The sequence below is a fragment of the Syzygium oleosum genome, unplaced genomic scaffold, assembly GCF_021117445.2.
Source record: "Syzygium oleosum isolate NSW1041296 unplaced genomic scaffold, Sole_v2.1 Sole_v2.26, whole genome shotgun sequence".
Lineage (NCBI taxonomy): Eukaryota > Viridiplantae > Streptophyta > Magnoliopsida > Myrtales > Myrtaceae > Syzygium > Syzygium oleosum.
In genome coordinates this window covers 4,022,396-4,049,326 of record NW_026607510.1, presented here as the reverse complement: position 1 = coordinate 4,049,326, position 26,931 = coordinate 4,022,396, and the positions used below count along the sequence as shown (strand labels likewise).

General features: G+C 39.3%; 3 protein-coding genes and 1 pseudogene across 3 annotated transcripts; 1 reads left to right on the top strand and 3 right to left on the bottom strand.

Moving 5' to 3' along the window:
• Window positions 1–183: 183 nt before the first annotated feature.
• Window positions 184–2,620, bottom strand: LOC115681920 (monooxygenase 2-like; annotated as a pseudogene).
• Window positions 2,621–7,183: 4,563 nt separating this feature from the next.
• On the bottom strand, window positions 7,184–10,260 carry LOC115681971 (monooxygenase 2-like). Its single transcript, XM_030606083.2, has 6 exons — window positions 9,973–10,260; window positions 9,788–9,837; window positions 9,741–9,753; window positions 8,386–8,563; window positions 8,050–8,278; window positions 7,184–7,894 (listed from the first exon to the last, which is right to left on the bottom strand). Exons 1-6 carry the CDS (start codon window positions 10,182–10,184, stop codon window positions 7,245–7,247), a joined length of 1,332 nt encoding a protein of 443 aa, XP_030461943.2. The 5' UTR covers window positions 10,185–10,260; the 3' UTR covers window positions 7,184–7,244.
• A 3,924-nt stretch (window positions 10,261–14,184) lies between these two features.
• LOC130134993 (uncharacterized) lies at window positions 14,185–16,196 on the top strand. The gene is made up of 3 exons (XM_056303137.1): window positions 14,185–14,393; window positions 15,522–16,113; window positions 16,185–16,196. The coding sequence occupies exons 1-3, from the start codon at window positions 14,185–14,187 to the stop codon at window positions 16,194–16,196; spliced, it is 813 nt and encodes a 270-aa protein (XP_056159112.1).
• A 5,824-nt stretch (window positions 16,197–22,020) lies between these two features.
• Window positions 22,021–22,619, bottom strand: LOC115681972 (uncharacterized). The gene is made up of 2 exons (XM_056303136.1): window positions 22,260–22,619; window positions 22,021–22,126 (listed from the first exon to the last, which is right to left on the bottom strand). The coding sequence occupies exons 1-2, from the start codon at window positions 22,604–22,606 to the stop codon at window positions 22,021–22,023; spliced, it is 453 nt and encodes a 150-aa protein (XP_056159111.1). The 5' UTR covers window positions 22,607–22,619.
• Window positions 22,620–26,931: the final 4,312 nt, after the last annotated feature.

Sequence of the window (26,931 nt, the reverse complement as noted above, 5' to 3'; positions counted from 1 at the left end):
TTTGTGAAGGACCCTCTGGCGGCGCTTGGAGATAAAAGGATGGTAGAGATAATTTATGAAAACAGATGCATGGTTGTGTATTGAGTTGGCAGAGGTGTATTCGAGTGTTCAACGGGTGCGATGTGCAGCTAGTGCTCTCAAAATTTCCTCAAGATCGCGTAACTCCAATACCAACTTAGAAAATGAGAAAAATGAAACAATTGAATTGCTTAATTTCGATATTACAACCATGGCCAATTTATTGGCCTCAAACCAAATATAAAAAAAAAACATCCGCTATGATGTATCATGCCACGAATCTAGACACAAATCTGGTCATGTACAAGATACGCATAGATATACTAAATTTCTGAATAATTTGTAGAATATATGATGCATTAGTGATATCTCACTCCCGATTTGTAATGAATCCATAAGCTAAGTTCTTGTTCCTTGCTTGGTTGTAATCGTCTCTCAATCAAGTACAATGATTGTGGTGAGACTTCGGAAATCATCAATTTGCTCCTTTATATAATATTGCCTGGTCGACGATCGCTGTTGGCGAATAGAAGGCAAAGTAGAGACGTTAGCAAAGTTTGCCGCAGTCATACCTACTAGCACTAACGGCTCTTCCCAATAGAAACTTGTAGAATACAACGTCTCTTAGGAACTTCATCCACCAACTAGACCCATCCTGCTGAACCCAACCTGACAAAAACGACGCTGTGATCAATGTCGCCGCCCTCCACCTCCTCTCCCTAACGTAGCTCTCGAGGGCGAACCCGACGTGACGTGTCTCAAGTTCACCCCTTTTGGAAATCGAGTTTCCGATGTGCCGGCCCAACACGACTGCATCCTCGAGGGCCAAACACCCACCTTGGCCCAAGTCCGGCGTCATGGGGTGCATGGCATCTCCGGCCACCGTGACGTTGGCGCGGGTCAGGTTCCCAAGCATGACGTCCCACGGATAACGAAACATCAACGGGGCCCACGTCAAGGTGGAAAGGTCAGAGTGGCCGACGATGTCGAGGTACACCGAAGGAAAGTCTTTGGCTAAGTTGTCAGCCACCTCTCTTAGTAGTAAATTTGGGTCTCCTCCCACGTCCGCACCTGAAATGTAGATGAGTTGATTACAAAATATTGTTAGACAGAGGTTGAGGTGCTATTAGTTAAGCTTATAGAAATCGAAGATGAAAAGATGAAGAGAAGCTTTGTCCCCAAGCCTAGAATGTAAAACTATCCTCGAATTAACCGGAATTATGTAAGCCCTAGAGGATTATTACTTAGGCAGATTGAAAATGAAAAGAAGAGAAATCTTTCTTTATAAACTTTAGAAAACGCTCTTGTGCAAAATAATTATTTCTTCACTTCCCAAACCAATCTAAGTATCACTAATGTTACTCTTACACAAAGATTCTCGGACCGTTTGATATGCGTGCCAATAATACATTCTTGTAATTGGAGGTTCTAAGAAAAAGGGGAAGTACCAATACCTTTTGGAGGAGCTTTGCAAGCGAAGAACCAGTAGACCTCCTTGTCGTTGAGAGGAATAAAACCAGCCCTCTTGGAGACATCAACGAATTGCTGAACCTCATGGTTGAACCCATGGCCTCGCGGGTACACGGCCACCCCGCGAATTGCAGACCGGCCCGAATTGACCGGTGCGCCGAGCCCTAACCAATGCGCTATCCTAGAATGCACCCCGTCACATCCGATAACAACCTACGTATATAGCACATATTTTTCAAACAACAATAAATTCACCGATCAACTGCAGATCCCGCGACAAGCTTTGGAGTAGTATTATTACCACGCAAACTAGAAAGAGATTTGATTATGAGAAGTTATGATACCTTAGATTTGATGACAGTTCCATCCTCAAGCGCGAGGATACAAATTGACGAGCCTTGTTCCACTTGGGTTTCGATGGAAGTGAGCTTTGAAGAGAAACGGATGGTATTTGGAGGCAATTCCTCTGCCAAGACCTCCAATAACATCTTCCGGTGTACCGTTCTTTGTTCACCTCCACTCCTAAAATATATATAAAAAAAGGGTAAAGATCGAAACTTTTAGCATTACACAAATAAAACAAATAGACGATGCATTGATCCAAATGCAGAAATCTGAGAGTTGCAGTACCCTTGGCTTGCACTATAACGCACTTCCTGAATGGCTTTGGTCTTCACATCGGTTACGTAACCCCTAATGCACGAGCAAGAAAATTTGATTATGAGAAGTATAATCTAATTAGAATATGTACGTAAAAACCTATTTTGGAAAAATATATATATTAACTACAAGAACGATAGAACCTTACTTGGAAAAAGGAGTGTAAAGAGAGGTGAGCTTATCCGAAACCCCGAGCGCGTCGAGCGCGTGCCAGGCGTTGGGGAAGAGGCTCAAGGCCGAGCCGGTGGCTCTCAGCCCCTCTGATCTCTCAAGAACCAGTGCTCGCACACCGACCTTCTTCAGGGCCACCGCTGTCGCTAGCCCCGCAATGCCGCCTCCGACGATCACAACCTCCTCCATTTGAAATGTAACCTTGCCTCTCTCTCTTTTCTCTTTTACGATCTTTTCTTTTAATTGGAGGAAACTATGCTCTTGATCTATATTAGCTATTTCAGAGTGACAACTGCTCTTCTTTTTATAGCTATTGTGGCAGTTGTGTACGTCTAAACACGTGCTTCATTTGGATTCCTCGTTTTACAATATACGTGAGCTGCAAGAACCAAAATGTTAAACAATTGCTATTAGGAAGTTGCAATGAATCTGGTCTTCAAATATAATCAAGTAAGTGGACCACCTTTGAGTTTTCATCTAGACACAAAGCAACGAAAGCAAAAAGTAGCTAACTTGACCACGGAACATGCCTGGCTGCAAAATAAAAAAGGACAAAAAAGAGTCAAAATGGTCCAGAAAAGGAGGCTTCAAATGTGCTGCCCAAGGGTCTAACCGGACCTTGCATTTTTAATGAGAATTAGGTGAGATTTTTACATTTATTGAAAAGGACATGGACCATTAATAATTATATGGTTCTAAATCAAGCGCAACAGGACAGTGATCGGGTTGCCATCTATTCCGTGTCACCTCTCCTCTCTTTGGAACCATCAGATAGCCACACGGTCCAACATGAAACGGGCCCAAAAGTTCAATCAGTGAAGAGAAAAAAATGGCCTCTATGACCTTCTTCCATTTTTCACCAATCCTCAGCCCTACGTCATATATCACTTCCTTACGCTCTTACTCTTTGAAGCCTTTTGTTGATTTCATTTATTCCCCTTCTACTTACGACGATTCAATCGCGTTCTAAATATCACAATGGAGAACGACAACAATAATAACCGTTTAGGATCATCCCAAGTCAATTCGGATTTCATCGTGCAATAAACGTGAGACTCGTTCAGTGAGTTCTGCAACAGCAATGTCTAGGTGCTGGCTTCGCCCCAACAACGAGTCGAATTCAAATGACGAGACAAGATGACTTGATGATTGGGAGGAATTGCAGGGGTGGACTCCGCAACCTAGTCCTCACCAAGACACTTCCTCGAATAAAACCCCTATCCTCAAAGGAAACCCCCAAGCAACTACGGCGTCAACTAGGGAGGGAAGAATATCCGATGTCTGAAGGACATTTTTCCGGCTTGAGATCCATGCCAATGGTGCTAAGCAGGCCATTTGCTTGGTATATGTTTCCAAATTCTAGCGAATCATCAAGTGGGACATGTTGTGACGCCCCAGAACGTCACGTGTGATACGTGTATTTTCCGATTATTACTCATAATTATTATAAGCATATGGAAGCACCAAAATTCACATTTCACGAGAAACACAATTTCACTGGTCTGAATAATTTACATATGCATCTTTCCATTATCTTCCCTCTTCCAAGTATTAATACAAGTATGAAAGAAAACAGAAAACAACGCATTAACTCTTGTAAGAAGGCCGGGTCTCGTCAATACTACCCTATACTCCTATGCCCAAAACTTGCCTGCACAAAGGCGTGCTACTACAAATCGACAACTTCGCCCATCGACATGCCATTGTCGTCGAAACCAGGAGAACCATCAAAGCCCTTAAGTGGTCCAACCAACTCTCCATCGATGTTGAAGTACTAGGCAACAAATCGATTAAGGGATCCACCCCGGTACACCTACATTGATCCATATCACCAAACTACACTTAGTATAAACTACCGCTAATTTAAGTACTTACACGTCTTGATATTCACAGTCAAAATATACAGGAACTCCAAACTGCAGTGGTGGAGAGTGATCTATCCTACAAATCTAAAAAATAATGAATGAATCAAAGCCGAGTAAATGAAATCTCTAAATCTAAGGTAGGAGATCATCTCACCACTCAACCTGGTATCCATAAATTAATGTTAAATCAAGATGATTACAAAATAACTTTACAAAGCAATTGAAAGAATAAATTCACTATTCTACCTATCACAGATGCCAGGAAAATTGATGAACCATGCTATATAAGATTATTCACTTAATTGCAAGTGAATGACATTATATATTTGATGTATGACTACCATCGATTAGCTCATTAATACGCACATATGAACATATGCATTTCCATGTGCACTCACACATATATCATATTCATTTTTAGCAAATCGTCTCATCCCGAACCCTTCCGGGGCATCCCGACACACGGGGCATCTTCACTCTAAGACATCCCAAACACTCTCGGGGATCTTGACTCATGGGGAATCCTGACACACGGGGCATATCAACTCTGAGGCATCCTGACACACGGGGCATCTCGACTCCCGAGGTATCTCAAACACTCCTGAGGCATCCCGAATCATGGGGCATCTCAACTCCGAGGCATCATCACCACTAATACTTGGGCGATGGAAACATAGCATAATACTTACTGCATATAACATTGGTGCACGTAACAATACTCAATTCGTGTGATGTTCCTTACATTGACAATGAATTCAATAGCCATTTATTATCTCTTGCATATCCATTCTCAAAATCAATATTATGTACACGACACCATCTTATTCAAAACATTACCGAAATACAATCGTCATGCCTTTTTCATGCATCAAATACATAAATAGTAAAAATGCACTTTCCTCTTTTCATTTCCCATGTGAGCCATGATAACATAGTCAAAGATTGATAGATTCGTCAAAAGTCAACAAGTTATAATTCGATAACACAAAGAATACACCACCTTATTAATCAACATTTTGTACAACACTAGCTTGGTCTCAATCGACAAGTTAACTCGAAAATCAACAATTTAATGAATCAGCAATGTGGATATCGATAACTCAAAGAATCGACCACGTGAAAATTGACACTCCAAAAATCGACCACATGAACATCAACAACCCAAATAAACGACAAAGTGATTAATTGGCAACACTTAGCTAGTAAATTGATATGTTAGTCGAATTACAAAAATATCACTTTCTAGTTTAATTTCACCATTTCCACTTTTTCTACAACCGAATCTCTCGGAAGTCAATTAATCACAACCTTAGCATGTAGAAATTCTTCGATTTAAGTCAAATGAACGCCATGATTCAACTCGCAATCATTATAACTTTCTCACACTTAACATCAAAGTTCGAACTAAAATCAACAACCATCAAATAACCAAGTAAAAAATGTTAAGTAGATCAACCTAACTAAGCTCTAGAGTTTCACTTACCTTGAAAATGATTTGATAAGATGAAGAGGAAACACAACAATACACCCCATGAACACTAAAAATATTGATTTGGAAGCTGTCGAAATACAAACGTGGGACCTTCATCTCTGCTTCAAAATAGTGAGAAAAGAAAGAGAAGGGAAAGTGACATGGAACTCTCTCTTTCTTTGCAAGAATAAATTGAAGCTTCCTTTTCAAAACTTGAGTGCTTGTAGTGGTTCATACGAGAGAGAGAGAGAGGGGTGTTCTTGAAAGACTTACGTAAGTTTCAAAAGGATAAGATCAAATAACTAAAGGTTAAAAGTGATGATGGCTTGGATTAAAAATACTTGGTGGTGGATCAGTGATAGGTGTACAAATTAATGGATGACATTTGGCTAAACTATATGGTTCCAAAGTAGATATTTTGATAAATAACCAAGATATCCAGTAAAATCAGTACATAAATAAGGAAATCAGTGTTTACGTATTGATAACACATAAAAATACTTTAACCACATTAAAATGCTCAGCAAAAATTACCGGACACTGGGAGGGACTCAACTCAGTAAATTTTCAACCTACCATTCATTTGATACGTAATCTTGAAGCGTATCAGTCTCCGTTAACAACCAATGTGGCGATACATGTTTCATCGCCACTCTAAATATTCGACCCAAGAGTAAATATTCATTAATTTAACCTTAATGGAATCACTTTCCAAAAACTACGGACACAGAATATACAATTCGGGCATTCCACTACTACCACATTAAAATCCAACTAGAATTTCCGCTTGTGACATTTATTGAATACATTTCCTAGATAGTATTAATTAATGTAGGAATTTCCAAATGTCACGAATCACGCGTATTGTGTTGTGACTGACCATTGAATTGATGAGGAAGGCGAATTACATCATCGAATTCTTCCATTAAATAAGCTAATATATGCGTAGAATTGTTAAATGTAGTCGCCAAATTAATGAGAGCTGTCAATGAGTTGCATCTCTGATAAATTCTTCAGTATTACCTCGAACAATGCCAAGGTAAAAATCCCCTTGGTCCGGAGTTTAATCCAATAGCTAAATCCTGTTTAATGGGATATTTTTTTCCATATGCAGTACGTGTGCCGTTGCATTAACTTGTGTATTATGTGGCCACCATACTAGGTGGATGCAATATTAAATCGCCCTACTCAAGCATCAAGAGTAGGAGGTACAGAGCATGACACAAGAAAGACAAGGTGAGAATTTCCCTATGAACGTAAGAATAAGGTGGAATTTAATGTACATAAGTGGTTTAAATGGGAAAGTTTGCAGTATCGCAAGTCTCTCGTCTGTTTGTCGGGATTAGCTTTGTTGAGTGAGTAATAAGTCAATACCCACACCAAATGGTCACCACCTTTTGTGGTTCCTTTAAGCACTTCTTTGAGGGTTTAGCACACGTGGAACCGGCCAGGTCGTTACATAGGGAGCGTTAATATTTCTCATTTTTCGTCAATTCCATGATGAGTTCCATGGTAAAGAAAGGGTACGTAAATAAATCCACCCACTCATTTATAATGACATAATGTCAACAAATTTCATAACAACAGTACTAAGCATGAGAACGAAATTGCCTATATGGAACCAAAAAAAATTCAAAATAAGTTCCCCTTCTAAGAATTTCATCGGCGTAAAGGTGTTGGCACCCTAATACTTTCCTGGTCGGCGATCGCTGTTGACATTGGCAAAGTTTGCCGCAATCGTACGTACTAGCACTAAGGGCTCTTCCCAGTATAAATTTATAGAATACGTCCCTTAGGAATCTCATCCACCAACTAGACCCATCCTGCGAAACCCAACCCGACACAAACGATGCTGCGATCAATGTTGCCGCCCTCCACCTCCTCTCCCTCGTGTACCTCTCGAGCGCGAACCCGTCGTTTCGCGTCTCGAGTTCGCCTAGTCCGGAAATGGAGCTTCTGATGTTCCGAGCCAACACGACTGCATCCTCGAGGGCCGAACACGCACCCTGGCCCAAGTCTGGCGTCATGGGGTGCATGGCGTCTCCGGCCACCGTGATGTTCGCGCTGGTCAGGTTCCCAAGGATGACGTCCCACGGATAACGAAAAATCAACGGTGCCCACGTCAAGGTGGAGAGGTCGGAGTGGCCAACGACGTCGAGGTACAAGGGAGGAAAGTCTTTGGCTAAGTTGTCAACCACTTCTCTTAGCAGTAAATTTGGGTCACCTCCGATGTCCGCACCTGAAATGTAGATGTGTCGATGACCAAAAATTGTTAGGTAAAGGTCAAGTTGTTATTAGTTAAGCCTATATAAATCGAAGATAAAAAGATGAAAGATAGCTTCTCCCCAAGCATAATTGTTGTAAGATACATCTATGTCAAAGGGGAAACAACACCTTTTGGAGGAGCTTTGCAAAGAAAGAACCAGTAGATCTCCTTATCGTTGAGAGGAACGAAACCAGCCCTCTTTGAGACGTCCACGAATTGCTGAAACTCATGGTTCAACCCGTGGCCTTGCGAGTACACGGCCAACCCGCGAATGGCAGACCGGCCGGAGTCAACCGGCGAGCCGAGCCCTAACCAGCGGGCGATCCTAGAATGCGCTCCATCACATCCGATAACAACCTACACAAATCCTCAATTTACTGTGAATCCTCCGACAAGAACCGGAACAGTATCATTACCACTGAAAATAAAAAAAAGAGATCTTAAGTACGAGAAGTCGTGATAACCTTAGACTTGATGATAGTTCCATCTTCAAGCGCGAGGATGCAAATAGACGAGCCTTGTTCCACTTGGGTTTCAATGGAAGTGACCTTTGAAGAGAAACGGATGGTATTAGGAGGCAATTCCTCCGCCAAGACCTGTAATAAGACTTTCCGGTTGACCGCTCTCTGTTCATCCCCACTCCTAAGAAATTTTAAAGAGTGTAAATTTTCAAAATTTTCATATTATTTTCCTTATAGTATCATTTTTTTTATAATGATGAAACTAGACAAATAAAAAATAGGCGATGCATTGATCCAAATGAAGAAATTTGAGAGCTGCAGTACCCTTTGCTTTTGTTGAGGAAAACTCCTATTGATTTTAAAGTTGACAAAACCTTCTATGTTATTGTAAATCTGATACTTATTCTGAACTAATCTATTCCAGATCTGTATATTCTGAAAACTCAGAAGAAAGTTATTCAGACTTTACAAACTGTCAAGTATGTTCTTGAAGACCCACATAATCGAAGTTCTGAGATGCAGAAGCAGAAGTTATTCAGATGCAGATGCAGACGAAGAAATTATTCAGACGCAGACGCAGAAGCTCTTTAGATGCAGACGCAGAATTTCTTCAGACGCAGAATTCAGAACGTAACACAACAGCTAGTGATCTAGCATGGATTTCATAGAAGGAATGTTCTGATTGTCTCAATCTCAATCAAATTGATTGACAATCAAACATCACGACAGGAATGCATTACAACGGACAAAGCTCTACTTATGGAAACCAAGATTCTGATTGTATGGGCGACCAGAATCAGCGGGATTCAGAATCTGTCATCCAACGGCTACTCAATCCTTTCTATACAAATCTGTCCAAGGTGAAGATTGGAAGATGATCCTCTGAAAGCTGTCCAACGGCTAGTTTGGAAGTAGATGAGTATTTAAGGAGATCAACGAGTAGCAGAAGGAAGAACAGAATCAAGAATCAACAAGTCCAAAGTCTGAGCATACTCCAATCATTTCTCTTGTCGTTTTGAGCAAAACATTAAGATCTTGATTGACACTTTGTAAGAGTGATTGTGTGAGATAGAAAGTCTTATCATACACAAGAGTGTTAACACTCAGAAGTTGTAATTCCTCTTGATTACATAGTGAAATCCAGCTGGTAGGCTGTAAGCGTGGGAGAGTGGACGTAGGCTTGCTATAAGCCGAACCACTATAAACTTGTGTGCAGATTCTCTATCCCTTATCTCTTACTTTACATTCTGCACATCAAGAGCACCGTCTATATAATCTGTCTTGTATCTGAATTTTATTCAGACTCTTCTGTGATTTATTTTATTTCCGCATAAATTATTTAAAATTGTTTAGATCACCTATTCACCCCCTCTAGGTGATCCTTGCTAGCTACATCAGCTTTCACCATAACGCACTTCCCGGATGGCTTTTGTCTTCACATTGGTCACGTAATCCCTAATGCATGAGCAAAAAATTAGTTGTAAGAAATTTAATCTAACAAGCGTGAATGCATGGTGCATTTATTACTAATATTACGTCCGAATGCGTGCAGTTGGCCTTAAAGCATGAGAAAGGTGAAACCTTAATTACTTGACGAAGGGAGTGTAAATGGTGGTGAGCTTATCCGAAATCCCGAGCGCATCGAGCGCATACCAGGCGTTGGGGAAGAGGGTCAGGGCCGCGCCGGTGGCTCTCAGCCCCTCTGATCTCTCCAGCACCAGTCCTCGCACGCCGACCTTCTTTAAGGCCATTGCAGTTGCTAGCCCCGCGATGCCTGCTCCGACGATCACAACCTCCTCCATTTCAATTGTAACCTTGACTTCTTTTGTGTTTTTTTACAATCCTTTTCTTCTTATTTAGGTGAAACTATGCTCTTGATCTATTTTAGCTATTTCAGAGTGACAATTGCAATTGCGTTTCTTTTTATAGCTATTGTGGCAGATCTTGTACGTCTATTGACGTGCTTGATTTGATTCCCCGTTTGACCAGACACGTGAGCTGCAAGAATCAAAATCGTTCAGGTGTTTTAAAAACGAGCACATGACCAAATATCTCTTAGCACGAGAATTAGACCTTGATTAGTGTAAGGAAATTTACATAAATGGTCTCTGAATTTTGACTCAATGTGCAATATGATTCATGAACTTTTAATTTGTTAAATGTGGTTCTTGAACTTTTAATCTGTTTAACGTGGTCCCTGGACTTTTGGTACATGTTCAATGTATTCTCTGAACTATATATATTCATGGATCATATTATACATTGGGAGAAAGTTTATAGACCATTTGTGTCATTATCCAATTAGTATAATGTTAAAATTCAGCTATTTCAGAGTGACAATTGCAATTGCGTTTCTTTTTATAGCTATTGTGGCAGATCTTGTACGTCTATTGACGTGCTTGATTTGATTCCCCGTTTGACCAGACACGTGAGCTGCAAGAATCAAAATCGTTCAGGTGTTTTAAAAACGAGCACATGACCAAATATCTCTTAGCACGAGAATTAGACCTTGATTAGTGTAGGGAAATTTATATAAATGGTTTTTGAATTTTGACTCAATGTGTAATATGGTTCATGAACTTTTAATTTGTTTAATATGGTCTCTGGACTTTTGGTACATGTTCAATGTAGTCCCTGAACTATATATATTCATGGATCATATTATACATTGGGAGAAAGTTCATAGACCATTTATGTCATTATCCAATTAGTATAATGTTAAACAATTGCTATTAGGATGTTGCGAAGTATCTGGTCACAACATATAATCGAATAAATGGACAGCTCTAGAATTTCTTTTAGAGAGAATACGGCGAAGCAACGAAAGGAAAAAGTGTAATGTCACATAAATTCAACTAATATGCCGGAAATACATGTGTATTGCTCGAACACTTTCAACTCTTACAATTATAATCAACCAAACCACGTTAAATCAGGAAGACTTTGCTTCCATCTTTTTACTTGTTGCAAATACCTTCCTCCTCTTGTTGTTTGCTATTTGTCTCTCTTTTTTGACACAGGGACATTATGGTCGCAAAATAAAACACAAAAAGATAGTCGCACTGTTCCTGAATCTGTGGGCTTTCAAAAGTCCTACCTAAGGAGATAACCGGACCTTGCATCATTTTGTGATAATTAGGGGGAAAATTAGCAAAACAGTCCTAAACTTAATGTAATTATGCAAATTCAGTCCTAAACCTTTTGCATTTGTGCCAATTCAGTCTATCCGGCCAATTTTGGCTAGCCAGTGCTGACGTGGACGCCACCCGATAGGCCGATGTTGACATGGCAAATTTTAATATATATTTTTATTTTTTTCAAATTTTTTTATTAATTTTTAATTAAATTTTCTTTTCTTTTCTTTCCCTTTTCCTTTTTATTTTCTTTCCCTTCATCTGGAACCTCTCCAGAGGCGGGGACCGGCAAGATCAGCCCCGCTGGCCGTTGGCGAGGGTGAGGCTCGACCTCTTGAGCGACGGCAAGGGGGAGTCTCAACCCCACTAGATCTGGCGAGGCAAACGCTAGTGGCTGGGAGAGGGTGAGCCTCGCTAGCCGTGAGCAATGGCTAGGACAAGCCTCGCCATGCTTGGGCGAGGCTCGACCTCGTGAGTGATAGCGAGGCTCAAACTTGTTGGTGCTAGTGGTTGGGTGAGGCTCGTCCTCACCAGGGCCTGGCGAAGTTGACCTTGCCAGCCCTTGCCTCTGGCTGGTCGCTGGACCGACGACTGGCTAGAGGTTGAAGATGAAGGGAAAGGAAAAAAAAAGAAAGGGAAAAACAAAAGAAAAAATAAAAAAAATTAATAAAAAAATTTTGAAAAAAATATTAAAAAATTGCTAGTCAGCGTTGGCCGACCGGTCGTAGTCCACGTCAGCACTGACCAGCCAAAATTTTCCGGATGGACTGAATTAACACAAAAGCAAAAGGTTTAGGATTGTATTGGCACAATTGCAATAGGTTTATGACTGTTTTGGTAATTTTTCCGATAATTAGGTGAATTTGATTCAATTTATCGAAAACTAACAGAGGGTAAATTTGTCATAAATATATTAGTGTAAGGTTTTTGATGGTCAACAAAATAATTTAAAATAAATTTGTTATGTATGTTTTAGTTTAGGATTTTTCGTGGTGTTAGCCTTAGATTCAACGATTCATCATGTAATGGACTCCTAACGAGCCCATTCATTACATTATGTTACAAGCGTTTTTGCCCACTAAGTATCTTGGGCCCAAGAGAAGGATATGGCCCAAAATCCTTCAAATCCTACTTGACGGCAGGGCAACGAGACATGCCTCGAAAGGTGGAGTGCTCTTTGTCCTATATTGCATAGATTACTGAATATACAAAACCGCCTATGATTTCTTTTGTAATTTAGCGTTAGGGGGCCTTGTTGTTGAGAAAACCTCATAATATATTTTGAAGTTGATAAAATTGTCCAAGAGTTATTAAAAGTCTGACAAATACTTTTGAAGATTTTCTAAATCCAGGAAGTCATTTTCTAGAAGTCCAGACTTCACAAGGATCAGAAGGAAAAGTCTAAGTTCTACACAGCAAAAGACAAAGTTCAGACTTTGTATACAGCAGTTGAAGAATTTCAATTTATATTAGAAACAAAAGATTCAGAAATTAAAGAACAAACCATTCTGACTCAAATTCTGAAGAACGAGATAAAGATCAGACTTTATCTAGACGCTATCGCAAACTCAGAACAACGGCTAGTAATCTAGCTTGGATTTTACCATTGGAAAATATAGATTGATTCGATTTTAAAAGGCTATTTTGCAAAGAATATTTACATCTTGAAATATCCTTGATTGATTGACAATCATCCTCACGACAAGTTTATTTCCAAATGAAGAAGCTCTGCTTATGGAAACCGAAGTTTTGGTTGTATGGGTGATCAGATTCAGCGGGATTCAGACTTTATCACTCAACAGCTTCTCAATCCTTTTTATACAAATCTGTCCAAAGTAAATATTGAAAGATAATCCTTTGAAGACTGTCAACGGCTAGTTTGGAAGTAGCGGCATATAAAAGGAGATAAATTGTCAAGGAGCAGAAGTAGAGAGATGATATCCAGAATCATCCATTCCAAAGTCTGAGCAAACTTCGACCAGTATAACTTGTCCATCTTGAGCTAATATCTGTGATATTGAGAAACTTGTTGTATGAGTGATTGAATGAGATAGAGTGATTCATCTTTCATAGAAGAATATCACTCAGAACTTGTAATTTCTTGATTGATCATCTATTGAAATCCAGTCAGTAGACTGTCAACGTGGGAGAATGGACGTAGGTTTGATCTAAGCCGAATCACTATACATCTGTGTGCGTATTTTGTCTTCCCTAAAACTCCTTTTATTGCACATTTATTTGTTTGCCATTCAAACATTGGTCAAAATTTGAACATTGTTCAGACTTTACCTGAGATCAATTTCTTCCGCATTAAAATTGATCAATTAGCATTCAAATCACCTACTCACCCCCCTCTAGGTGATATTTGCTAGTCTCATCACTTGTAAGGTCGAAAGGTGAAGGCATCTTTGTTTGTGTGGTGTGAACTGGGCATCATCACACTAGCTCTTTACTAGCTAGTAAGGCTGTACGCTGTATTATCTTCGTCATTCGACATGCTGCACTTTGAGAATGTTAGTGAACTAAAAATCCTCATATTGAATAATCTATGGGGGAAAGGAGCAGATAATATATTGAATTATTCATTATTCCACTCAAATCACTAGAGCAAATAACAGGCTAAGCAACGTCAACTTTCTCTTCTTGCAAGTAACTCTCAAGGATAGAGATGAAATGGCAAACGCAGTTCAGCATGAACAACGAGCGGATTAGCGAGAGACAGATCCTCAAAGGACTCATCAAGATTGATGCTTGTGACATTAGGCGGTGCCTTCCAATTAAACCCTTGAACCATCCTAGCGAGAAGCATGATGGTCATCACAGTCCCAAGTATCGGAGCCATGCAGCCATGCCGCTCGATACTGAAGTAAATGAACCGTAAGTCCGGGTATGTGAGCTGAACATCAGTGCAGTCACTAGTAAAGTGCCGCTCCGGCCTAAACTCGAGTGGCTTGTGTTGGAAATATAGGATAAATTGATGGGTGAATGAATGAGAAATTGATGCTCAAAGAACACCCTTGAGTTGGAAGTGGGAAGTGGAAAAACACTAGTCCCACATTGGAAAAGAAAGAAGGCTATGGAGTGCTTTATATACGTTTACACTCATTTGAAGTGGCAACTATCGTAGCACAAACACTGTGCCTTGCGCGCAGGCGCAGGGGGGGTGCAAATCCGATGCCCGACAAGCTGCGACTTGGGCGCGAGCGCACATCCCGTGTACACAATTGTAGGACCAAAAAGTGGGCCTCGCGACGAGCCCAGTTTTGCCTTTTGATTTATTTTTTTTTTCAACTCAAACTGTTACGAATTTCGTAACGTGCGGCAGATTTAATCGTCTGTTATTCGTATTGATTTTGTAACGACAGATTTAATCAACCGTTATTGCTCTCCCATTCTATTTTTATTGAAATCATTCTTCCTCTGTTTTATATTCTCTGCATTTGCACTATTTTCAATAGTGTTCAGTTTCGCAATTTGTTCAAGTTCTCCGGAAGCTTTGAAGTGCTGATTACTTCTTAGCCGTCAACCGTTGTATCCTGAGAGACAGACGTTCGCGAAACCTAAACCCCAGACGCGTGCTGAAGGGAACGAATCTGTTTTAAGGAAACTGTGTCAAACACAGGCCTCGGTATTCATTTGTATCGATTCTAACTTTGTTATTGCAATTTCGTTTCTTTATAATTCTGTATTGTTTGTGATATTTATACTAATGCCAATTTGAATTTCGCAACATTCTTAAAACATATTCGTGCTTTTAGAAATTCAAATGGCTACTGGTAAAGAAGTCGTGGATGTGGCTGCTGGAAACGATGGTGTCGATGTGGCTGCTGACAACATCACCAAAAACTCTGCCTATGCCTCATCTGTCCAACTGCCTAGCTCATCCTCTGTCCATCCTGCGGTTTCTGTCCACCACGGTGAGAAACCTGAAAAGTTCGACGGATCGAACTTTAAAAGGTGGCAGCAAAAGATGTTATTTTATTTAATAACTTTGAATCTTGCGAGATTCTTGACTGAGGAAGCTCCTAAGATATCCGATGGAGAAACAGATAAGCAAGCCTTCAACGCTGTTGAAGCATGGAAGCACTCTGACTTCCTATGTAGGAACTATGTCATGAATGGCTTACATGACTCATTGTACAATGTCTATTGTGCAAAAAAGACGGCAAAGGAGTTATGGGAAGCCTTGGACCGGAAATATAAAACAGAGGATGCCGGAGCAAAGAAATTTGTTGTCGGTCGATTCCTTGACTATAAAATGGTGGATTTTAAGACTGTGATCAGTCAAGTGCAAGAAATTCAAGTGATCTTGCATGAAATTCAGGCTGAAGGAATGAACTTGAGTGAAACCTTCCAAGTGGCTGCTATTATTGAAAAGCTACCTCCTGGATGGAAGGATTTCAAAAACTATCTCAAGCACAAGCGAAAGGAAATGAACCTGGAAGAGCTGATTGTTAGACTTCGAATCGAAGAAGACAATAGAGGATTTGAACGCAAAGGGTTCAATCCTAATACAGCTAAGGCAAATGTTGTGGAGCTTAGACAAGGCCACAAGAGCAAGAAGATTGCCAAGCCAAAGTTGGGACCAAAAGGAGGAGTTTCCAAGAACAAGTTTCAAGGAAAATGCTTCAACTGTGGCAAAATGGGGCATAGATATGTGGATTGCAGACTTCCGAATAAGAAGAATTATGAGACAAATATGGTGAGTGGCATCGCTCAAGACGTGTCAAACATAAACCTTTCTGCAATGATTTCTGAAGTAAACTTAGTTGGGTCCAATCCGAAGGAATGATGGATTGACACTGGTGCCAATCAATTAATGGGGAAAAGGTTTTTATGCTCTAACAAGGACCTGTTCACAAATCTCGAACCAATTAATGGGGAAAAGGTTTTTATGGGAAACTCTGCCTCTTCTGCTGTCGAAGGCCAAGGGAAAGTGTTGCTGAAGATGACATCTGGAAAAGAGCTGACTCTGAACAATGTCCTATATGTGCCAGAAATTCGAAAGAACCTGGTCTCTGGGTCTCTGTTGAACAAGCATGGATTTCGTATGGTGTTCGAGTCAGACAAAGTTATTTTGTCTAAATCTGGAATGTATGTGGGGAAGGGATATGTATCTGATGGGCTTTTTAAGCTCAATGTAATGACAATTGCCAATAAAGATAATAAGTCTTCTGTTTATTTGCTTGAGTCTTCCAATTTATGGCATGGTAGACTGGGACATGTTAATTATAATACATTGCGTAGATTAATTAATTTGGAACATATACCTTCATTCCAAATTGATTCAAAACATAAATGTGAAATTTGTGTTGAGGCAAAATTAACGAGATCATCATTTCAAACAATTGAAAGAAACACCGAACCCCTTGAATTAATTCATAGTGATGTCTGCGATTTGAAATTCATTCAAACGAGAGGTGGTAATAAATATTTTATTACTTTTATCGATGATAACACCAAATACTGCTATGTGTATTTGCTTAAAAGCAAAGATGAAGCCTTAGAGAAATTTGTTCTCTATAAGAATGAAGTTGAAAATCAACGCAATAAGAAAATTAAAAGATTGAGAAGTGATAGAGGTGGCGAGTATGAAGTACCAATTGATGAATTCTGTGCACAACACGGAATTATACGTGAAATAACTGCGCCTTACTCTCCTCAATCAAATGGTGTTGCTGAACGAAAAAATCGCACATTGAAAGAAATGATGAACGCGATATTACTAAATTTAGGTTTGCCTCAAAATATGTGAGGAGAAGCTATTTTGTCAAGCAATTACCTTTTAAACAAGGTACCTCGAAAGAAAGAGGATAAAATCCCTTATGAGTTATGGAAAGGTAGGAGACCATCCTACAAACACTTACGAGTGTAGGGGTGTCTTGCAAAAGTGGCGGTTCCAACACCAAAGAAGACAAAGATAGGTCCTAAAACAGTGGACTGTATCTTTATAGGCTATGCACATAACAGTAATGCATATCGATTTCTTGTACATGAATCTAAAATTCCAGATATACACAAGAATACGAGCATGGAATCTAGGAATGCATCATTCTTTGAAAATGTATTTCCTTATAAATCCAATGATGGATCAAGTTCATCTAAATGAAAGAATGAAACTATGAATGAAGAAAGTCATGATTCAGCTCATGAAATTCATGACTCAGATCATGAACTAGAACCGAGACGTAGCAAAAGAGCAAGAGTGAAAAAATCTTTTGGAAATGATTTTCTAACTTATTTGTTAGAAAAGGAACCATTAAATTATGCAGAAGCTGTGAATTCTTCGGAGGGACCTCTATGGAAAGAAGTAATAAAAAGTGAAGTTGATTCTATTTTGCAGAATCATACTTGGGAGCTAGTGAATCTTCCTCCTAGCTGTAAGCCTTTAAAGTCCAAATGGATTTTTAAAAAGAAAATGAAAGCAGATGGCTCCATTGATAAGTATAAAGCCAGACTTGTGATCAAAGGATACAATCAACGAGAAGGCTTAGCTTACTTTGATACTTATTCTCCTGTGACGAGAATAACCTCTATTAGGATGATACTTGCAATTGCAGCATTGCGAAATCTAGAGGTACATCAAATGGATGTAAAAACAGCTTTCCTAAATGGTGATTTGGATGAAGAAATCTACATGGAACAACCTGAGGGTTTTATAGTTCCAAGACAAGAAAGGAAAGTCTGTAAATTGGTGAAATCATTGTATGGCCTAAAACAAGCACCAAAGCAGTGGCATGAAAAGTTTGATAATGCAATGATTACCAATGGTTTTAAGATCAATGAATGTGATAAATGTGTCTACATTAAAGAGACAACAAATGGCTATGTCATTTTGTGTCTTTACGTAGATGACATACTAATTGTTGGTAGTGATGATAAAATAATCAAATCTACCAAGTATATGTTGAATTCAAGATTTGACATGAAAGATCTGGGACCTACTGATATGATTTTAGGAATTAAAATCACAAGAACGTCAGAAGGTCTTATTTTAAACCAGTCACACTACGTGGACAAGATTCTTGAAAAATTCAACATGAATGATTCTGGTATTGCTAGAACACCATTAGATAATAGTCTTCATCTGTCCAAGAATAGAGGAGAGGGTATTTCTCAAGTAGAGTACTCTAGAGTTGTTGGAAGTCTAATGTACTTAATGAGTTGTACTAGACCAGACATTGCCTATACGGTTAGTAAATTGAGTAAATATACGAGCAATCCGAGTGCTGGCCATTGGAAAGCAATAATGAGAGTATTTAGGTACTTACGATATACTCAGAATTATGGCCTGCATTATACCAGATACCCAGTTGTTCTAGAAGGATATAGTGATGCGAATTGGATGTCTAATATAAAAGACTCAAAATCTACTAGTGGATATGTATTCACACTAGCAGGAGCAGCCGTATCTTGGAAATTCTATAAACAAACTGTTATAGCCAGATCCACAATGGAATCTGAATTTATAGCTTTAGATAAATGTGGTGAAGAGGCTGAATGGCTACACCATTTCTTAGAGGATATTCCAAAATGGCAAAAACCTGTGCCACCAATAAGTATACATTGTGATAGTCAATCTGCGATTGGAAGAGCACAAAGTAATATGTATAATGGTAAGTCTAGACATATACGTCGTAGACATAATACCATTAGACAACTACTCTCAACAGGAATTATCTCTATTGACTACGTAAAGTAAAGGGATAATATTGCGGATCCGCTAACCAAAGGGTTAAATAGAGAGTTAGTTGAGAAATCGACAAGAGGAATGGGACTGAAGCCCATGAAAGAATAAGTTGGTATAAAGGAAATCCAACCTAGTTGACTGGAGATCCCAAGATCTAGGTTCAAAGAGACAACCTAATTATATAAACTTAGTGATGTCACTGTGGGGGTTATCCCTAAAACCATTCATATATAAATTATCAGTGATATTGTAAAGGAAATGATAGCATTTTGCTTTAATGATTCTTAAGTGGAGTAAACAAATTACTCAAAATTAAGTAATCACCTATGTGAGAGAGAAGTGGGGCCGCTTCAAAGGAGAATTATTTAAGGGTTAAATTCTTTAGAAACTCTTGTGGAACCAGGTTGATGTTCTTGGCCAAAACGAACATAACTATGAGAATTGAACAAACGTTTAGATGATTTCTGTGTGAAGTGTATGATTAATTTACATAAGAAAGCTGAACAGTTCAAGGACATCATGTCTACTGGACAACTAGTAAAGTAAATATACTTTCACAAGGGAAGGTTCAAAGGGTAACATCTACCTATCCTATGCAGGTTTCAATTGTTGAACACTATCAAAGAGTCAAAACTAAAATAATTTTCATTCATGTGGGGGATTGTTGGAAATATGGGATAAATTGATGGGTGAATGAATGAGAAATTGATGCTCAAAGAACACCCTTGAGTTGGAAGTGGGAAGTGGAAAAATACTAGTCCCACATTGGAAAAGAAAAAAGGCTATGGAGTGCTTTATATACAGTTACACTCATTTGAAGTGGCAACTATCATAGCACAAACACTATGCCTCGCGCGCAGGCACGGTGGGGTGCAAATCCGACGCCCGACAAGCTGAAACTTGGGCGCGAGCGCACATCCCGTGTACACGATTGCAAGACCGAAAAGTGGGCCTCGCGACGAGCCCAATTTTGCCTTCTGATTTAATTTTTTTTTTCAACTCAAGCTGTTACGAATTTCGTAACGTGCGGCAGATTTAATCAGTCGTTATTCCTATGCGTATTGATTTTGTAACGGCAGATTTAATCGTTCGTTATTCGTATTGATTTTATAACGGCAGATTTAATCGTCCGTTATTCGTATTGATTTTGTAACGACAGATTTAATCAACCGTTATTGCTCTCCCATTCTATTTTTATCGAAATCATTCTTCCTCTGTTTTATATTCTCTGCATTTGCACTGTTTTCAATAGTGTTCAGTTCCATAATTTGTTCAAGTCCGCCGGAAGCTTTGAAGTGCTGATTACTTCTTAGCCGTCAACCGTTGTATCCTGGGAGACAGACGTTCGCGAAACCTTAGACGCGTGCCGAAGGAAACGAATCTGTTTTAAGGAAACTGTGTCAAACACAGGCCTCGGTATTCATTTGTATCGATTCCAACTTTGTTATTGCAATTTCGTTTCTTTATAATTCTGTATTGTTTGTGATATTTATACTAATGCCAATTTGAATTTCGCAACAGCTTGTTCCAGACCTGAGGGTTTCACCCGAGGCCGAGACGACTCAATAGCACGTGACTTCCCTTTGGGATAAAGTAGCCAGCGACAATGGCATCGGACATGGCCATGTGCGTAGGGATGAAAGGTGCGATTGGATGGAGCCTGAAGGCTTCTCGAATGCATGCTTTGATATAATTAAGATGTGGGATGTCACATTCTTGGACTAGTCTCTCTTTACCAACGACCTTGTTCAATTCCTCCGTTGCTGTCTTGAGGATTTCAGGTTGGTTTATCATCTCGGCCATGGCCCATTCAACTGCGTTTGAGGGAACTTTGCTTCTCGAATGCATGCTTTGATATCAAATGCACTAAAAATAAAAGAACGTGATATTCATGTTTGAAACCATCAACCTTGGTCTTATTATAAGGCTAAATATTCTTCCATCTCTATTTGGAAAAAATTTCCTCCAACTAGATGTTTTATCGATAGATTATAAGTAATTGATATTACCTACATGCAAACTTAACTAGATGATTATACTTTCCTTTGTCCCTCATAGGAGCAAATTTTTTTAATTGGTAAATTACAAGTTATAGATATCGGTTATATGCAAACTTGACTAAACATAAATTCGAGTGATGTCCGTGTTTGTAATCTACCAATCAGAAGATTATTGGAGGAAATTGGATGGAGGAAACACCGTCCAATTATAAATGTAAGTAACGTCCAAGAATATGGTCTCGGTCATTATTCAGTCTCTAGATTAAGAGGTAATGATTCTCTTAAAGTACCTCGCAACGTTCCCTCGGAAAAGTAGTCCAAAAAAGACATGCCCGGATTGCAATGCAATAAAAACAAAAAGCACTCGACGGGAAACCACATTCATTTGCAAATCACACGTGGGAGGCAACCCAATCGATTTCCATGACTGAAAACGAAACTGGAGCCTAAAAAACAATCGTTTTTGCGAGGTTCTTTCCGGCCTTTAATGACGAGGATGTTGTGCAAGATTAATCGCTAATCATGATTGCGTCAAGTAATGACGACGTTGGATTTGGACCACATTTCGTGTGCGAGCTGGGAGATGATGTAACCCATGCTAATTAGCGCAAGAAAAGTATAAATATTGGGACTTGTAGCCAATCAATCCAGAAACCAAAGTACTCGTGCTTTGTGACATAGAGACAGGTCGAACAACAATGTAAGAATCCGTGCTTGCAACCCGAGACAAGACCCGAACAAGATATAGCCATACGATCGGGTCGGGTCAGGTCCGGCCGTGTTTCGTGTTTCATATTTTAATTTTAAATTAATGTTAAGTTACAGCAGCTTCCGCCTCGGCCGCAGCCGCCTCCTCCTCTTCCTCCCCCGCCGCCACCATTGCCACCCCGTCGTAACCGCCCCCACTGTAGCCAAGGATCCTTTGGGTTGAAGAAGACATAAACCAAGATGAAGAAGACACCAGACCAAGAAGCTGAAATGAATCCATTAAATGCAGAATTTCGAAAATTATTGACAATGATTTCAAAGATTGCAAAAAATCGCTCCACTTACCTACGTTTAGATCTGAAAGATTGAATCCTTTTCGAACATAAGCAAATGCAGATGAATAGAACATGTAACCTTCGATTTTCAGCTTCCAGAATGCTTCGTTCACCGACGTTGGACGATCGAAAATAACCAAAGGAAAGAATCCTCAACGGTCCTGAAATCGATGAGGATAACGAGTCACACTTGATCTGGAACTCGACGGTCTCGCCCTCAGCGAGGCTGCGGAAGCCCCCGGACTGGATGGAGGACTGGTGGACGAAGAGATCCTTAGAGCCGTCGTCGGGGGTTATGAAGCCGAAGCCCTTCTGGTCGCTAAACAACATGACCTTCCCTGTGATTCTTTCGGCCATGGCCCCATTCGGAATCGACTTCGTCGCCTCTAGAACCGCAGATAGCAACAAACCCAACCACCTAGGAGAGGCGAGAGAGTGTGTGAGAGAGATGTGAAAGAGAGATGTTTCATTGTTTGGGTTGGGCTGGGTACTCGAGCCCAATAAACCCAAAACAATTGGGTATTGTTTTGATTATTACCCAAACAAGCCGAGGCCCAACCCGACCCAATATGAAAATTTTCGGGTCGGGTCGTGTTTGACCGGGTTATTTTGACAGCCCTAGTTGCTATCTCCAGCATTTCTCCCGCAAAATGCAAAGTTAGCACAACCATCCACATACGTCAACAAGTGGGATGAGTCATGTTTTGCTGATCACGTGTTTGGCATTAAACTAAATTGGATGATGAAATTGCTTACCGACAATCAGGAAAGTGGATAGACCAAGTATACAAGTCGAACAAAACAACCGCTGTGATTCCAGTGATAAGGATAATCATATAAGCAACCTTTTTTCCGTTAAAAAAAAAAAAGAGTTTACAAAGAATTGCCTAAAAGGATTCGTCTGCGCTATTCTCATTTTCGTCCTTAGCGGGGGAGGCGTTTTTTTGAAGTCAATACTTTTCTATGTTTCTTGCTTGACGTTTTACAATTTGTTTGCTATTCGACGCCACTACCAGTTTATGTTTATCCACAATTAATGATAAATTGCATGGAGGAACATATATACAACTCTATCGGCAGAACTTTAAAGGTCTCTATCTATTGGTATTTGTGAGGCTTTTAGTGTTTCCCTATAGTAAAATAATATATTTTTGAAAGTTGTTTGTTTATATATTTTTTTTCCGTTAATAGCACAAAAAACTCTAAACTGATATATTTGTGACAAATTTACCCTAAACTAATTTTTTAATCACCAAAAACCCCAAAAATGATACACTTGTGATAAATTTATCCTCCGTTAGTTTCCGTTAAATGTTAACGGGTGTGCAAATTTAGGGTTTTACCTCTTTGTTTGTCATTGATTTACTAGTTTGTGATTTTTCGGGGTATTAATCCAATTTAACGGAGGGTAAATTTGTCACAAGTGTATCAGTTTGGGATTTTTTGTAGTCAAAAAATTAGTTTGAAATAAATTTATTACAGGTATACCAGTTTGAAATTTTTGATGGTCAAAAAATTAGTTTGGGGTAAATTTGTCACAGGTATACCAGTTTGGGATTTTTCGTGATATTAACCCTTTTTTTTTTTATCAGAGTTTGTGTGTAATTTCAAATTAATCATTTTTTCATGCAAGGAGTCTTCCTATAAACGCCTTATGCCCCAAATACGCAATTCCGGTCAAGAAATTCGAGAAGAGTATTTTAGTATTTCTGTTTGTTTGCTAAGTCCCATGCATTGTGATTTGGATCTAGAGTTTCATTTGAGTCAAGAGTCAATGTTAGTATTTATGTTTTGTTTTTGGATTTTGGTTTTTTGAGAAAGGACACTACAAGTGTGACATTCTGAAATTCGACCCACTTGGGATTTATGAAATGATGATTTGATTGACGCGCTTGTAGTTAGATCTCGCCCGGAACTGATCACTCATGGGATACTAACCATTAGGGAATGGCTAATTAGGGATTTAAGTTCGCGCGACCAAAGAAACTCGATCGTAGGCTGACTTTCGACCATAAAGATTATCGAGGTGATATTTTGGACCAATGTAGGCCGATCCAAGGATGGTCACGGATCGATTCGCCAATGTCATACGAGTGGATCGCGGGTGATTCCGCTTGACCGCGAGATGAATTGACGAATGACCTTAAACCTATTTCGAACGATCGTGCCCCTTGGGAATTTTTAGTGCAATAGGTACATGAAGAAGTGAAAAACAATCATTTTGCTCTTGATCTCTTCTTTTCCTCTTCGATTTTTCGCTTGTTCATTTTAGGAAAACGAATTTCAATGTTGTTGCAACTGAGCTTCTTCATAGCCAAATCGTCGTCATGGACTGTGTTCGACCCTTACGAAATGAGGACCACACATCACTAAAATCATGACGATCACAAAGATCATCAGCAAGACTTGTCGGAGCTCTATCATTCTCGATTGTAAATTACAAAGCATGTGTCACGAGCCAAATTTTCTCATATCCTTGTTAGCTGAAATGTGGAGCTTGTGGCATCAAGGTGAAGAGCAACTGATGCAGAAGATATGATAAAACTAGTTTATGGGAGTGGCGTTAGGGTGTTTGTGCTAAGAACCATGAAGTGGAACAAATACCATCTTAGAGGATCTTTGAAGGCGGGATTGGTCTCTCGTGTACAAATTGGTCGGGAGCTAATGTTGTCTTTTGATAAGGCCATGCAAGGCCGAAATCTCGCTTGAGAGACTGGTTACTCGAGCTAATCTTGGTGTGGTATGATTCGGTGTGAGGATGTGCTTTACCTTACCATTTTTAGGACTAATTTGACAAAATTGAAAAGTTTATGATATACAATGGATTTAGAACCGATTAATTTTCCCTTATGGATGAACCATCCCGTAAGTTGGTTTCTTTTGCTTCCAGAAATCATTAGTGAAGACATCTAGAGCCACACGGTCGCTCGCAATGAAGTGATCTAGAGCAACACACTAATATAACTTATGTTTTCTATTTTTAAAGATAGATGAATATCCATACAGATTAAATTAGGCATACCAAATAGATGGTTCGGTACTCAAATATTTTCCAAATTGAAATCTTGAATTATTTGGTTTCCAACCAACTCGATGATAAAATAATTTCCAAGTCGGAATCTTGGTGAATAGATATTCTGCATGTGCCATTACCAAATGGACTATCGTTTTGTACCACTCTTTTAATTACCATTTCGAACAATGTCTTGCAGAGAGGTACGACACACATTGGACTGTCCTTACGAGAGGTCATGAGGAAGTCCAGTAAACAGAAGCCTATAGAACGCAGCATCCCTTAGACGAAGATCATGAGTTAATCATTATTACGAGGTGCTTCCGGCTTTGATGACGAGGATGTTGTGCAACATTAATCGCTAATTATGATTACGTCAAGTACTGATGACATTCGATCTGGACATTTTTCGTGTGCGAGTTGGAGAGATAATCTCATCTCATGTACTCAAAGCTAATTAGCACAAGAAAAGTGTCATTAGGGGGACTTGTAGCCAATCAAGCTAGAAGCCAAGTATTCGTGCTTTGTAATATAGAGACAGGTCGACCAATAACGTAGGAGCACGTGCTTTGGAAAGTTGTTTGTATCTAATTTCAATTGAATTGTCTTTCGCCCGTTATCGCACCTTTTTCTCTTTTTTAAAATGCTTTGCATGCCTATCTTTCCCCATTGATTTTCTGATATTTCTTAACAAACATGGAAATCTAAGCTATCATGGATGGATACTAAAACAAATCAAAATCAAACAAAGTAAGTGTAATATGACGAAAGAAATAACGCTGAGTCGTATTGGGCAACATTATAAAATCCCCGTTGTAAAGCCCTAAGAGAGAACCCTGTGAGCTATGTATGAAAAGTAAATATGCACTAAAATATGAATGAATTTCCTCATCTAAGTGATGAAGATGAAATATTGAACAAGATAACACAAAACTAAGTTTGAATCAACAAGTCCTATGATGGAATAATCACATAACTTCAATCTAGATGTTCTTTTTATCCTTTATTTTTAATGCATCAGCTAACTAAATATCAATAAAAACTAATTAAGTACCTATCAACGAGACAAAAACTGTATGTCTAAAACAAAATTAGTTTAAAACCATCCAATATTTTGGAGGAAGAAGACGTCAGTAAATGCCGATACTTTATTCTGACATTTCCATTCTTTAGATACCTGAAAATAGAGATTCGAACCCATTTAATCATGTAAAGGAAAATTCATTCGTCAGTCAACATATTCGAAACGCATTCGAACTACGCGGAAAACTTGCCCAATAATCATTAACTTGTATCACCGATCGTACATGCATATCACAGAATGAACATACCCGATATTGTTATAGATTAAATGCCACTTTGTACACTTGAGAGCGATTTTCGATTGTCTTTTGTACCCACTTGCGTTCCGAAGGAAGACTAGAGAAAAAGTTTTTTGGAAGAGATGTCTTATCGCGCATATGAAAAATCACGTTAGTTTTCCAAAGGGGGTTAACTATTTATAGTAAAAGGCAAATAACCACCTTGTGGGCCTTGTAACATCCTGAATTTTGATCTGTTATCGGGATCAATAAAGTGTGTATTAATTCTCGTTTGATTTTAGTAAGTCTCGCCCGGACTTGATCAATCACGGGATACTAACCAAATGGGAAAGGCTAAATAGGATCAG

What these genes read in the sequence shown, in the direction of transcription:
- LOC115681971 (XM_030606083.2), bottom strand. Translation starts at nt 10,184, where the DNA reads ATGGAGGAGGTTGTGATCGTCGGAGCAGGCATCGCGGGGCTAGCAACT. An exon ending in ATTTACACTCCCTTCGTCAA is followed by an intron (nt 9,838 to 9,972) that starts GTAATTAAGGTT and finishes CTCATGCATTAG; the next exon opens with GGATTACGTGACCAATGTGA. An exon ending in GAACTATCATCAAGTCTAAG is followed by an intron (nt 8,279 to 8,385) that starts GTTATCACGACT and finishes GGATTTGTGTAG; the next exon opens with GTTGTTATCGGATGTGATGG.
- LOC130134993 (XM_056303137.1), top strand. Translation starts at nt 14,185, where the DNA reads ATGAAATGGCAAACGCAGTTCAGCATGAACAACGAGCGGATTAGCGAG. An exon ending in GATACTGAAGTAAATGAACC is followed by an intron (nt 14,394 to 15,521) that starts GTAAGTCCGGGT and finishes GAATCTTGCGAG; the next exon opens with ATTCTTGACTGAGGAAGCTC.
- LOC115681972 (XM_056303136.1), bottom strand. Translation starts at nt 22,606, where the DNA reads ATGGCCGAAAGAATCACAGGGAAGGTCATGTTGTTTAGCGACCAGAAG. An exon ending in TCTTTCAGATCTAAACGTAG is followed by an intron (nt 22,127 to 22,259) that starts GTAAGTGGAGCG and finishes TTCAACCCAAAG; the next exon opens with GATCCTTGGCTACAGTGGGG.